Raw genomic sequence first — 13,257 nt, 5'->3', positions numbered from 1 at the left:
GCGGAATGCAGGGAAGAGTCATCTATGATGGAAAAATATCTGAGGCTTTTGAGATCTGAAGCAGAGTCGAGCAGAACTGTGTCCTTGTCCTGACCCTGTTTGGGATTTTCTTTTCTCTTCTTTTGAAAGAATGCCCGGGGCTGCGGGAATGCCACATTTTCTTAGGGCCTTGCTATTGGCCAGATTGTCTATGACCTTACTTAGGTTCTCAACAGTTGGAATATCACCAAGCTCTTCGAAGACTGAGTGTCAATAACGTTAAGGGCTGTCAGTGACATCACTTTCTCTTGAATAGAGTTTAAGATGATGTTCTACTCATTTATCCATCTGTTGCTTCCAGTCTTCTCCCGATGCTGTCCTTAATGGATCTAACTTCTTTGTAGCTGGACCTGCCACCTTCTTGATTCCATCATATGTGCCTCTGATGTTTCCAGTGTCACATGGAGATTTAATTTCCTTGCACAGTCTCAGCCAATGATTGTTGGCACAACAACTTGTGATTTGTTCAACAACAGTCCTTGCTTTCCTCAGTTCCATCAAAGTTCCATCTGAGGCATTCTTCTTCATAGCTATTATTCCTATAAAACTCTATCTGGAATATAGTTTTGTTAGGCATTTGGGTCATTCTTTGCACTGGAGTATCTAATAGTATCAGTTGTACCGCTTTCTCCTTCTCTTTAGCAGACTTCGGCAGCATAGCACATAGTGTAAAAGTGTCTGTGTTCACTCTATTTCTGGTCTAGATTGTAGTTCTGTAATCTTGAACAAAATTGACTGATTTAATAGCCATTTGTAACAGGGTCGTCTGTTCTTTTAAGAAGGGGCTGCCAGCCCTGATAGGACATTCAACTGTAGGGCATTTTACTAATGAGGGAGTGTCCCACTTGGAGATTTAAAACCATGGAGGAGAGAGCAGAAAGGGAGATGAACTGTAAGAAATCAGTTTGCAAGGAAGAGAAGCCAGGTTGCTTGCACTGGGGAAAAGCCAGAGCGGAAAGTGGCTCTACTATCTGCAAAAGATGGAGATCCTCTCCAGATATTTGTTCTGTTTGTGTTGTTAGAAATTGAAATTTGTTTGCCGGGAAATGAAAAGGTGGAAGGTCGATAAAGGACCTGCTTACACCTTGCTTCCCTCAGCCAGTGAAGAAACTATATTTGGATTTCTTGGATTCTCAGATACCCATTAGATCCTGAAGACATGCAGTCCAACCTCTTGACTGTTATTGCCAAATAAGCTTATACTACCTCTCTCCATGTTTTTTTCCCCTTTCTTTTTTGCCACATCTCTGGACATTTAAAGGATACTCTTTAAAATATAAGCCAGAGGTGCTGAGTACTTGGGGACCTGAGGGCCCTACCCTCTTTGAGAAGAGGGCTGTCACCTGAAATGCAGAAAACTTCCACATGTCCATCATCTTAGCCCTGGTAAAAATAAAAGTTGGCACCCATGATGTAAGCCATATCTTTTCTTTTTTTCACAATTATTAAAAATCAAGGGTCTGTCTTCTGTACCAGTCACTTACCTTGCTCTAATTAATACAGTAGTATTTTGGTGTAAGGCAGAGTAATGCATCCTGAATGATGTTGGATTCACCAGTTTCTTTTCTTCTGTGTTCTGTTCCAGCCAGCTGGCTTTGATTTGAAGCTTAGCCAGAGCCAGACAAATTTTTGTGCAGCTTCTTTTAATTGTTAAAGAAACTTGTGGGTTATCTTAATCAGAGTGGAAAAGAATTGGATATTGGATTCAGGTCAAATATATTAATTTGAAATAAATTTACTCATATGTGGCACAGCTGCATGTTTCATTTTTAGATAATTGCAAATTGTCTTCACAGGAGTTATATAGTCTGAGTGGCTCTGCTACATATGCCTGCTTAAAAACAACAACAAAAAAAGAAGGCCCCCCCTTAGACAAATAATATATCTACAGTTTTTAGTAGACATTTACCAAAAGATGTATTTTAGCTCTCATTCTTAACATCTCACGGTTTGTTTAGTTTAATACTTAGTCTGATTCAATACCAAGCTCATCAATTATAATAATGAGGCAGAGTAGTGCTTCTTGCTACCTGCTTCTTAACAACACTTGCTTCATCTGTATGCTAATAAATTTGACACATATTTGTCTTAATTAAGGTTTTACAATGGCAAAGCTCTCTTTCAGATTGCTAAGACTGCCTCAAAATGTTTCTAAACAAGACTGAATGGACCCATGTGTATACATAGAATTCCCAGATGTGCAAGCAACCAAATATAGAATTACAGGAAAGTTGAACAGTTTTATTTCTCTCACATTAAAATACTTCAAACCTGCAGGAGACTTCTGGATACAAGGCTTATCATTGTATATATTTCCCCATTAAGACCCATGAGAGCCAAGCAAAAGCCATTAGGGATGTTAATTTTGGAAGGAGATGGCAGATATTATGCTTTTAGTTAATGATTTGTTATTTGTAACCTTTTCCATGTCCAGAAGTATATGTGGTTTATATGGTGTATTCAGTGCTTTCCATGGGTGATATCACAAGCAATTCATGTACACCTAGATATAGAGATATGCATTCTTTTCTGGATTTAATGCAATAAAAATAAAACGTTTAGAAACCTGTCTGTAGAGATTGAGAAGTTCCAAGATCAGTTTGTGTGAGAAAATGAGTGGGTTATGATATAGCAGTACTTCACAAGGAGTCAAAAACTCTGTAAGCAATTCCATTCTAACCACCAATTTTAAGTCTTTTACAATTAATACATCCAATACCAGCTAAAACCCAGTGTAGCCCAAACATAACAGAAGCTTGATTTTTAAGGTTTTGTTTTTCAAAGCATTGAGGTATAAAGTCTTTTTTTTTCATTTTTGGATATTTTATAGGATCATGATAACTTGGTTGAAGTTTATGACAAATATAAAGAAGGCACCATAACCTCAGTGCAAATCTAATTTATTTTGTCTTGCCATAGTGCCTAGCAGCTCAAACCAGGGAGCAGGACTCCACTTTGCAAGGACTCCTCATTATTATGAATGCAACACAAAAGAAAAGACAGCTCCTTTTCCCAGAGAGTCTAAGCAGAAAGCAAGAGACAAAATACAGGGACAGACATAGAGGAGAACAAAGAAATAGTGAGATGATGCGGGTCAGCATGACAGGCAGTGGTTCCAGCATTCCAGGAGTCTGATCTTTGTCAAGTGTTTTGAAAGATAAAGAGGTAGCTGTGTAGATGTTTACAGAGAATTCCTCTTACCTTTCTGAAACTGTCAGATCATCCAAATACATCAGCATTCTGATCCTTAATTTGTAGATCTACACAATTAGTGCAATAGCATAATAAATGCTTCTAGGACAATTGACAGTTCCCAGTCATTAGCGCTCACTGAAAAGAGAATATGCTGCTTACAAATCTACCATTAAATTTGTACAGAGGTTTCAGTCACAGCCTCCAATTTCCATCTGCTTATAGCTTTCAGAACAATTTTTCTTTTTGGTTGAAGTTTACTTTTATATGATCTCAACCAAATATAAATATTTTACAGGTCTGGGAATGGGTTAAGGAACTTTTTTCCTCACTTAAATTTGTTAACGTAGACTTAAAAATAGAGACATTATGGACAGCTGACTTTCATAGCCTATCTTGCAGATTATACTCTATGACAAGTAGTATGTGTTTCATGACATAATTGGGGTAGATAAAAATAGCAAAATGCTGATAGAATTGTTAAGTTATTGTAAGTTAACTTCTCATCATGCATTGTACCCATTTTCTGGGATATTTATGGTTCAGGTTAAGGTTTGCAGCTTGTATGCTATCCCTGATACAACTGTGGCCATCAACACTAGCGCTTGTGACCATGCAAATTTCTAGTCTTGATATATTTTGCTTCTGTTGTTGTTGCACCAGCCTGCATTACATCTCTGATGGGATGTCTACACGAGATGCTAGATCGCCATAGCAATGAGCTACTATGCCACAGCTCGTTGTTTGGTGACAGCATCAGTGGGCATGAATCATGATGGCATTGCTACTGCACAGTAGCAGCTAAAAATAACGATGTGGCAATGGGACTGCACATTGACTGGCATTACTTGATTAAGCAAGAACTAAATGACTATGCAGTAAAACCTGCACAGTCTGGCACATGTGTAGATGTGCCCTGAGATGAGGAGAGTGTTCTGGAAGAAAGCAAACAGGTTTAGTTCCTGTTATCCAATGATTCTGCTGTGTTGAGGGCATTCTTTGCCTGTGGAGTGGGAAGTTCACCTTGAAACTTATCTGGAAAAGGTCTTTAAAAAGAGAGAAATAACAAGAGACTGTAGTTTTTGAATATACCTTTTTTAAAATGTATTCTTCCCCCACCCCTTCCACCTTACCAGGATAACAAATTTTAAAGTTCAAAGAAACCTTTATCTTCCTTTTTATTGGGTCGTTCTGGGATTAGGTAGACCTGTGGTAAAGCAAGGCTTTCTTTTCTTTTCTTTTCTTTTCTTTTCTTTTCTTTTCTTTTCTTTTCTGTCTCAGCGTTTGTTTTAATTTATCACTTTTATCCTTAATTCTTCACTTCCCTTTCACTTGTTTTAAAAGCCAGTATTTGTGCACTTTTCTGCACTTGTATTAAAATCAAAATTGTATGTGAAAGAAAAGAGAGCAAGACATCACTGCCATAGAATACGTAGGAAGTCAAACTCCCTGTCTAAAATGACAGGCAACATCACCACCCAAGAGTAAAACCTATTATTCCTATTCTCCCACTGAGACAAATTGTTGTCCAATTATTGACTATGTCGTTCTTTCACCTTTTAAATTTAGAGCTCTACCAGACATTAGTCAGGAAAGAAATGACAAAAATGGACTAGGGTTCATTACACTGAAGCTAGATAAATTACTAGAGAAGTGTATCTGCACATTTTATTAAACAGTCTGGCCCAAGCAACACACTATCTTCCTGGGCTGGGGGAGAGGGGTGTAAGAGCAAAGCACCCTGGGAAGCTGGAGGACTGTGCTGTGTCTTCTTTCAGAAGGGAATGTGTATGTAAACAATCACTCTCCAGGAGAAACTCTCTTGGGAGCGATTTAACTTCAGTTGTTTCTGGTTTATTTTCCTTCTAGAGCAGCCATTTTTGCTCAGGGAGAAAAATCCTGAACATCTGTACCCTGGTGATTTCTAAATATTCTAATATTTGAATAACAAATGCATTACTTTAATGAGATTATTAATTTTTCCTCTAGCATTTCATTAAAGGGACAAAAAAGAATCTTGCCATTTTATGTGGTTTTCTGGTTTCTTTTTTAATTACTGATTACAGCAGTATTACAGTATGCGCAATCATGAAGTATGCCTGTAACCTCTCAGCCATCCTCACAATAACAGATTGTTTGGAAAAGGGCTATTCATCCCTATCATATGGTATATAAATGAAAGTACTGGAGGTCTAGTATTATATATAGGCAGTGATTTCTTTTAAAAACCTAAAAATTGCTTTACTAAAATACATGCTTTATTATTTGTCCTTCCTGTTAGGAACCATGGGATGCTCAACACATTCCAGCATTGTTCTCTGCTTTCTGTGGCCTTTTAGTTGCACTTTCTTATCACCTTAGCAGGCAAAGCAGTGATCCATCTGTACTTATGTAAGTTGTCAGAAGACTTTTTTCCTCATTGATTTTTCTTTTCTTTGTGGCATATAAACTACAATTTTGCACACAGTGATATTTAAATCTAGATTTCCAAATTCTGTAACTTTGATGTAACTTCCAGTGGAGCTATGTGGAAAAAAAAACCTGATACAGAAAAGGTTTGCAGAAAGACTTTGTATATAGTGTTATCAGTGTTTTAGAAAATGCCCTCTTTTGGAGAGAGAGGTCAAGATACCAGCAATGAAATATGTTTTTACTTCTAGATAGATGGTATGTGAAAGGCTGTGATCCAGAAAACATTCATACATGTGTTTAATTTTACTGTCACAAGTATATCAGTTGAAATTGGTGAGATGATTCATAATAGTAATGGTAAGTCCTTGAAGCCTGGAGTCAAAGATCATTGTTAATGTTTGTTTGCTCACTTGTGAGAAACAGTTTTAGGTTGTGGTTCCTTCTAATGCCCAGGTATCCCAGTCACAACCATCCAATCAGACTAATCACTCATTGGTAGTTCTGACAGTGGTCTCAACAGAAAAAAAAAGAATATATAAACAAGAAATAGACAAACAGAAATCAAACTCCCAGGCAGGGGAGGTGGGGAGCCTGCAGCCCCACACTGCCCTGTGCTGCATGGAGGGCTCTGCCAGGAGCCCCCATCCCCCGCTCACTCTCCCAGCCCCGTTGATAGCTGCCCGTTAAACACTGAGGCTGGGTGGGGCATCCATGGGGGGGCAGAGCTGGGAGAGCGGGCATGGGTTGGGGGATGCTCAGGGGGTCCCTTCCCCCCTCCTCCAGCCCCACCCCTCGCTCCCTACTTACTGGCATGAAGTACAGATCTAGCTCCCTGCGGCAGCAGTGAGTGGCGACTGCCTGAATTTCTGAAGCTCTCAGAATCCTTTCCACATCGATTTGGAGAGCTTCAAATCGATTCAGACCTTTTTATTGGTCCCCGATTTCTATTCGGATTCAGAGATTCGGCCGCTGAATCAAGCTAAATCTCCTCCAAATCGAATTGGCACCCGAAGCTTCGCACAGCACTACTGTTGACCTCTCTCCTCCTTTGCCTTCTTGTCTAAAGCAACAGCTTAAGTTAAGGAGTCTGTATGATCTAGTTGGGAATGACCCTGCTTTGAGCACGGTGTTGGATTAGATGACCTCCTGCGGTCCCTTCCAACCCTAATTTTTTTTGATTTCTATGATTCTACTTGAAAAGGAGTGTGCATTAAAAGTCTATTAAAATGCCACTCTACTAACAGGGACAGAATCAAGGAAGAACCAATAACATAGTAGATCTGAAAACTGGTTTGATATTAGCAGATATGCATGTAGAAACAACAGGTTTTTCCTGGGGAAAGGGGAAGGCTTTTTCTGGCAGGATACAAGGGGAAAAACAGGAATGAGAGAGAAGATGGATTCCTGAGGGAAGGAAAAAGTCAAGGCATTAATTGGAATTGTTCAATTCTTCAGATTTACTGAGATATAATGTAGTTATCCTCAACCTCCCAGACAGAGGACATACAAATCAGATACTTATATAAATATTTACATTAATGCGAAAGAGCAGTCAGAAAAGTGCTTCCTCTTACTTTCTTTGAGCCAATCGAACGCCCATGGGATCTTTTTAATTGACTTCTATTGACCCTAGACCTATATGGGTGACTTTTGGTTCATTGCACATTATGCTATAGGATCTAGATAGGACTATAGAGGAGAAGAATGTGCAATGCCCCTCATACTAGCGAGTTTTATTGTCTTCCTGCATAAAATGCACACAGAAAAATACTAAATAAGGACTGTACTGTGAGTTCTTAACATTTTAAAGAACTTTCCCTAAGTGTATATTTTCCCGGGATATACTCAAGAAATAATCCCCAGGCAATTATTTTCTTCAATCAAGTAAAAACTCTTTCCTTTTGTTTTAAATAACGTGTTTAGAGTCCTTGAATTCAGTTCTCGGTCACCTTTAAAAACGAGTTTCTAATCCCCTAACAACCTTAATCAAATCCTTAGCAGTTCAAATTGTTGTTAAATGTCTTATTTGGGATTAAAATATGTATACAACACATCAAATATTCATTGTGTAAGCACGATTAAAATGTATAATCCCTAAAAAGAGGTTTAAGATATTTTTTAAACTACATTGAACTTAATTAAATAGATTTAAGGGGATTGGAAACAGTATTTAAGAGATGGCCTCCAGCATAAACTTTAAGATGAAGAGAAGGTGGGGAATTAAACTAAAATTTGGGATGAATGTGATCTATCTGTTTTCCATCACTAACATTTTGACAACAGAGTTGTTACTAAAGCCCCCTTTCTGGCCTGACCGTCTCAGCTGAGATGTTAAAAATTAATAAAGGACAGGGATACTGAATTACCCTCTCATTTAGGCCCCAGGCAGCCATTCAGTTAAAGGTGCAAGAAGATCAGATTCATGATCCCATCAATCACGTCTCTTGTCATACTACATGGATTTGGCAGGAGGCGTGATGGTGGGATCAGGGATCAGATCCTGATCGTGTCCTGTTGCCAGTGCAGAGGGAGCCCAGGATCACGATCCCAGGCTCCCCCTGTACTGGCAGGCAACAAGCTGGTGTGCTCAGCTTGGATCACCAGTCAGCTGATCAGCATCCCTAGCCTTAGGAGTACATAAGAGTCAAGGGCTCTGGTACACCCCTGAGGCTGGGACCCCTGCCACTCCCAGCCTCAGGGGCAAACTGGAGTCATGGGCTCTGATACGCCTCCAAAGCTGGAAGTCCTGATCTCAGCCAGTCAGCCTGGCTATGCATTCAATTTAAGGTGCAATGGGAATCATCCACAACATTAATAAACACTTTTCTGTAATAACTTTGTGTCTTATTCCCTGTTTATTGTGCCATTAATTGCATGAATGTGTGGTCAGGTTACTACTTAAGATGTGATCAACTGGTTAATCATGTCTTAAATGTAACGTCTGCTAGGGGCTATAGTTTCCTTCAGGTTGAGTCTGAGGCATTTTGGTGGGCCACTAGGTTGATCTAGACTAAACTACCATATTGCTGAAGAAGCTAATACTGCTTGGGCCAAAGGTGCAACTGTTCTGTAGCAGGTTCCAGCTGTACATTCATAAAATAGCCAGTGTGGATGTAGAGGTAATATTAGAGGTAAAAATGTCTGTTATTTTCTTAGTGAGGGCATTAATTCTATTAGCTGAAAAGCTGTTGTTCAAATGTATCCTAATTTGGAATCTTTTTATAACAGGTCGCTCGTTCAGTGTAAATTTTTTCCTCACTTACTACGTCAAAATTTGGAAGACTCATCAATAGATCCACTCCCAGAGAAGATGAGAGAATCAGTGGTAAGAATTCTTCTCCTGCCCCCCATTGTTCAGTTTATATACTGGAAGACTGCAGTCCATGCATATGGTGCCCCTTAGCAAAGCTCAGCTTTTAATAAAAGACACAGAAAATGGCAAAATACATATTCTGTTTCTTTAGTAAGAGAGGGGGCTAAGGAAGCTTCTAAGTCTAATATCTACAGGATGGAAGCTGGAGGAGAGCTGTTTTGTTTGCTTTTAAGGTTTCTTTCCAATGCTTCAAGAAAAGCAGCTCTAATATACTATCATCTTATGGTATGCGCAGTTTCAGAGCATGGGGAACGTGAAAGGGTCACCTACCCCAGACTAGAAATCAGCTGACTAAGAATTATGTGCCCTGCAGAGATTTATAGCATGCTAAATCACACTGCAGGAGTTTAGAAAGCCTATCTTACCTAACACTTCAACTAGGCAGAACAGATTGCAATTGTGACACCACTGAAGTTAGTAGCAAAAATCCCATTTACTTCACTAGGAGAGAATTTCAGCCTTAGTCTTGTCTGGCACAAAATAAAACACTGTGGTTCCTTCCCTGGATTTAGGGAGAGATGCAGATGATCCGCAGGAATGCCTCTCTCTATATGGAGAAGGCAGCATTACTGGCATGTCAAACAGAAGGCAGAACCTATTTGCAGTTTGGAATGAGATGAAGCAAACAGAATCCTGACCAGATAAAAGGCTACAAGACAACCACCTCTTCTTAGTCTGTACCTCTCTTTCTTTCCGAGCAGGCCAAAATGTCGTACTGTCTGCCTCTCTTCTCTGTGGTTATACCACTGCACCTCATCCTCAACTTCCAAAGTGACCCTTTTCTACTTTCCTTGTTATCAGGTACTCTGGGGAGGGTCCTGACATCAGGAGTTCAAGCTAGTGGAGGACGGGATTTCTAGAAAGGTTGATATGGGTTAATTCAATCCAAGGTTCCTGAACTTTCCTGCTTTCCAGTAACCAGGAGCCTTATATCACCATAGTGGCCACCTCCGAGCACTTACATGTGTTAAACCACATATGCAGGTGTAAGTAGCTTGCTTTTAGAAACCATACATGTGTGGATCTAGAGGTGGTGTGGTGGTACAGTCACACTCCCCTTTGGCTGTGCTGCACGTGAGCTCTCAGCTTTCATGTGGCTCTGGAGCTGGGGTTGAGTGCTGCTGTTGCCACTTGTACCTTCCTTCCTTTGAGGGAAAGGAGGAGAAAGGCAAACAGCAGCATTTTTCAATCCTTGGTTTCCAGAGCTCTGGGAAAACAGGGGCTCCAGTGAGACCTTGCCCTGATCAGCTGGTGAGCTCAGAGCTCACTGTGCATGCACAGCACAGCCAAAGTGTGGGGCCTCACCCCCTTGCCCTATTCCTGGATCTGCTACTGAAACCTTAGCCATCTAATTAGGATCAAATTGTTTTGGATGTGTTTGGCTACTAAGTAAGGTTTCTTTAAAGATATTGAGTGTTTGTTATAAAGCTACCAGGGCCATTGCCCACAGCTGAGATGGATGAGATGCTGATTGGAGCCTGTAGACCAGGTATAGCACTGTGAGCCCCAGTAAGCCCGGTAAGCCAGAGCCCCAGTAAGCAGACAGGGGTGGAGGCCAGGAAGGCTGGTGCCCCAACAAGGGCATAGAGGACTGGAAAGGAACAATATCAGATGGGTTGAGGGCCCACTGAAATAATTGGTGAGGCCTGTGAGCCTGGGCATGGCTGTAGGGGTTGTTGAAAGCCATGAACAGCCCTTAAGGCAGTTGGTAACTAGAGTCATAGCAAGACAGACTGGATCAGTGGGCCTGTGCCGCCTTTGAGCTGCCTCCCAACCTTTTTATTTCTAAATAGCATCAAAGGCATGGCAGGTGAAAGAGAGGGTAGCACCCAAGACCCAGAGGAAGCAGGAAACAGGCCACCAGGAGGCATCATAACCAACTCAGGGGCCTAATCCTGCTACACTTCCCCCTCCCCTCAATTTAGTCCTGGCTATATGCTAAGTGAAATCTTGTAGCTAGGAAAAGTACTGTGTTGTAATGCAGTTCTCTAGTATGGTTGTACTGTTAAGATAGATAGGACCTCTTTGTCTTGGTCCCTTCTTTGTGGTTGAATGGTTTCTGGTTCCCTTCCCTAACAAGAAATTGATTTCACACAGCGCTGCTCAGCTGTACATATCTGCAGTATACGTCTGACATGTCATTTGGTCTTTCTGAAAAAGAGGCTATTTTCACTGTCTGCTGCAAGGGCCTGCTAAAACCGTGCCTTCCTTTTTTCCTCTGTTTGGGTTGTGTCCCTTTTATATACTAAATTTAAGTGAAAAGTCTCCAGGGTAAATTGGTGTGCACAGTGTTCACTCTTTCATGCTGGGACACAGATAATATTCTCTGAAGAGGAGATAGCAATTGTCGTTTAGTGCAGTGGCTGTTTGTCTAAACCCCCTCAGAGCCTGGCACCTCTGTCTCCATTCAATAGTTTAACCAGTCTGTGAATAGATTTTCACAATTGTTTAATAGGGTAAGGACTACAAGCAACTAAAAATATATGTGAATTAGGCTTGAGGGACATAGTCAAAGGGCAATTTATCTTGATCTCATTCAACTATAGTTGAATAGCTATCATATCCATCTCTGGTCTTGATCACTTTTTCAAAAGTAGACTAAAAATATCTTTCGAAGCCACTGCAAGAAAAACTTTGATCAGTCTTTGAACTGGGTATAATGTTATACAAGAATGAAAGAGAAGCTTTACATGACACATCTGTTCCCTCTGTTTTTCTTAGTATGCCCATGTGTAATGGCCCAAAACAAGTTTTTTAAGCCTCACCCACGATTTGCTGTATACCGTGACAGGGAGCACACAATGTCCATTGCCCCTTTGATCTTTTCACCCATGAATAAGACATGCATCATATTCAATCTAAATGGGAGCCTTCTGACATGATTTTGAGGCAAATAACTGTTTCACCTCTCAAGGTGAAAGCAAGCATTTAATATTAAAATGAATCCGTTGTGCTATATGATGGTTCCATATGATGGTTCTATATTAATGTTAATAATAATAAATATACCATCTCTAATGCTTAGCTACATGACCTTTACTGTTTTTTCTTTGCTTGAACGGCTGTGTAAGAATCGTCAGCTTTGGAAACTGGAATAACAAAGCAGCTGTGGTGGATAATTGACCATTCAACTTTGAGAATGGAGCTTCCTAGCATTATAATTAATTTCTATAGGCATCCCTATGGTTGATTACTACATTAACCAGTGGCCTCAGGGTGTTAATGTATTACATTCAAACCCAGCTTCCTTCCTTGCCTCTAGTGCAGAGAGTTAGATAGTTAATAAAAGGATTTATACAATGCTCAAAATGTATAATTAAAGACAAAAAGATAAAATAACAGTCTACAACATGTTTTGCTGTTTAATCTCTCAAGCAGGAGACATCCAAAATAGCCTTTAAAAACCATTTGTAAAATGAAGTGAGGAGGAAGTTGCCTTTTTGTTTGAATGATCTGTTCTTATCCAAATTACAACACGATCCCAATCGTCGGGGTTATTTAGTTATTGAGTTTTTATTGTGATTGGAGGTCAACCTCATGCTCATAGGGCTAAATGCAATAAAGGGCTTGAGGTACTGAGATACGAACAACTTACCACAAGCTAGGTGTAGAAGCTGAGGCTTTGCGAGCTGTCTGCTGCTCTGTGTTAACTGCCTGTATGCACACTCCTGTCCCACAGTAAGTGGAAGCTAACCTGTTATAGCTTAACCCTTAGTGTAAGAAGGGTCAGTTGCTGCACAGCAGCAGAGCTTCAATAGGATGAATGGGGAGTGACCACTCCCCATGGTGGTTAGGGATCCCGGAAGATGAAAGGTGTGGATTTGAGTAGGTTGCGAAGGGCTTTGAACTTTCTGGTTGAGTATTCCCATCAATAGTTGATTGTTAAACAGTTGGGCAACATCAGCTGCTTCTCTGGTTGTGTTGTCAAAGAAAGACAGCAAATGCTGAGAAAAATCTGAAATTATGACCTGAGTGGATGCTTACTATTAAGACAAATTCATGATTTCTTGAGACTTTATTCTTGATTTTGAATCATGGGGTTGGTTGTATGGTTTGAGCCAGTTATTTAGAACCAAGGGGCATATATAGACATGGTCTGTGAGGTAGGGGGGGCGGCACTTTAATTAGTGCAGCTCAAGAGCTGTGCTAATTAAAAGTGCCCACTCATTATGTGTATCAGTGTCCCCATGCTGAAAAATGGCAGGGGGGCACTTTGAACTGACGAGCTTTAGTTTAAAGTG

The 13,257-nt window shown here is 40.3% G+C and overlaps 1 protein-coding gene across 1 annotated transcript in view; it reads left to right on the top strand.

Moving 5' to 3' along the window:
• PCNX2 (pecanex homolog 2) overlaps positions 1-13,257 on the top strand; it is a gene marked incomplete at its 3' end in the record, with an annotated part of 251,039 nt that overhangs the window by 104,810 nt on the left and 132,972 nt on the right. Inside the window, exons 16-17 of the mRNA XM_006027452.1 lie at positions 5,513-5,622; positions 8,872-8,968. Coding sequence (XP_006027514.1) covers positions 5,513-5,622; positions 8,872-8,968 — 207 coding nt within the window. The remainder of the gene's footprint in view (positions 1-5,512; positions 5,623-8,871; positions 8,969-13,257) is intronic.

This window comes from Alligator sinensis, unplaced genomic scaffold (genome assembly GCF_000455745.1).
Source record: "Alligator sinensis unplaced genomic scaffold, ASM45574v1 scaffold93_1, whole genome shotgun sequence".
NCBI classification, from domain to species: Eukaryota; Metazoa; Chordata; order Crocodylia; family Alligatoridae; genus Alligator; species Alligator sinensis.
This window is presented reverse-complemented; position numbering and strand designations above follow the sequence as displayed.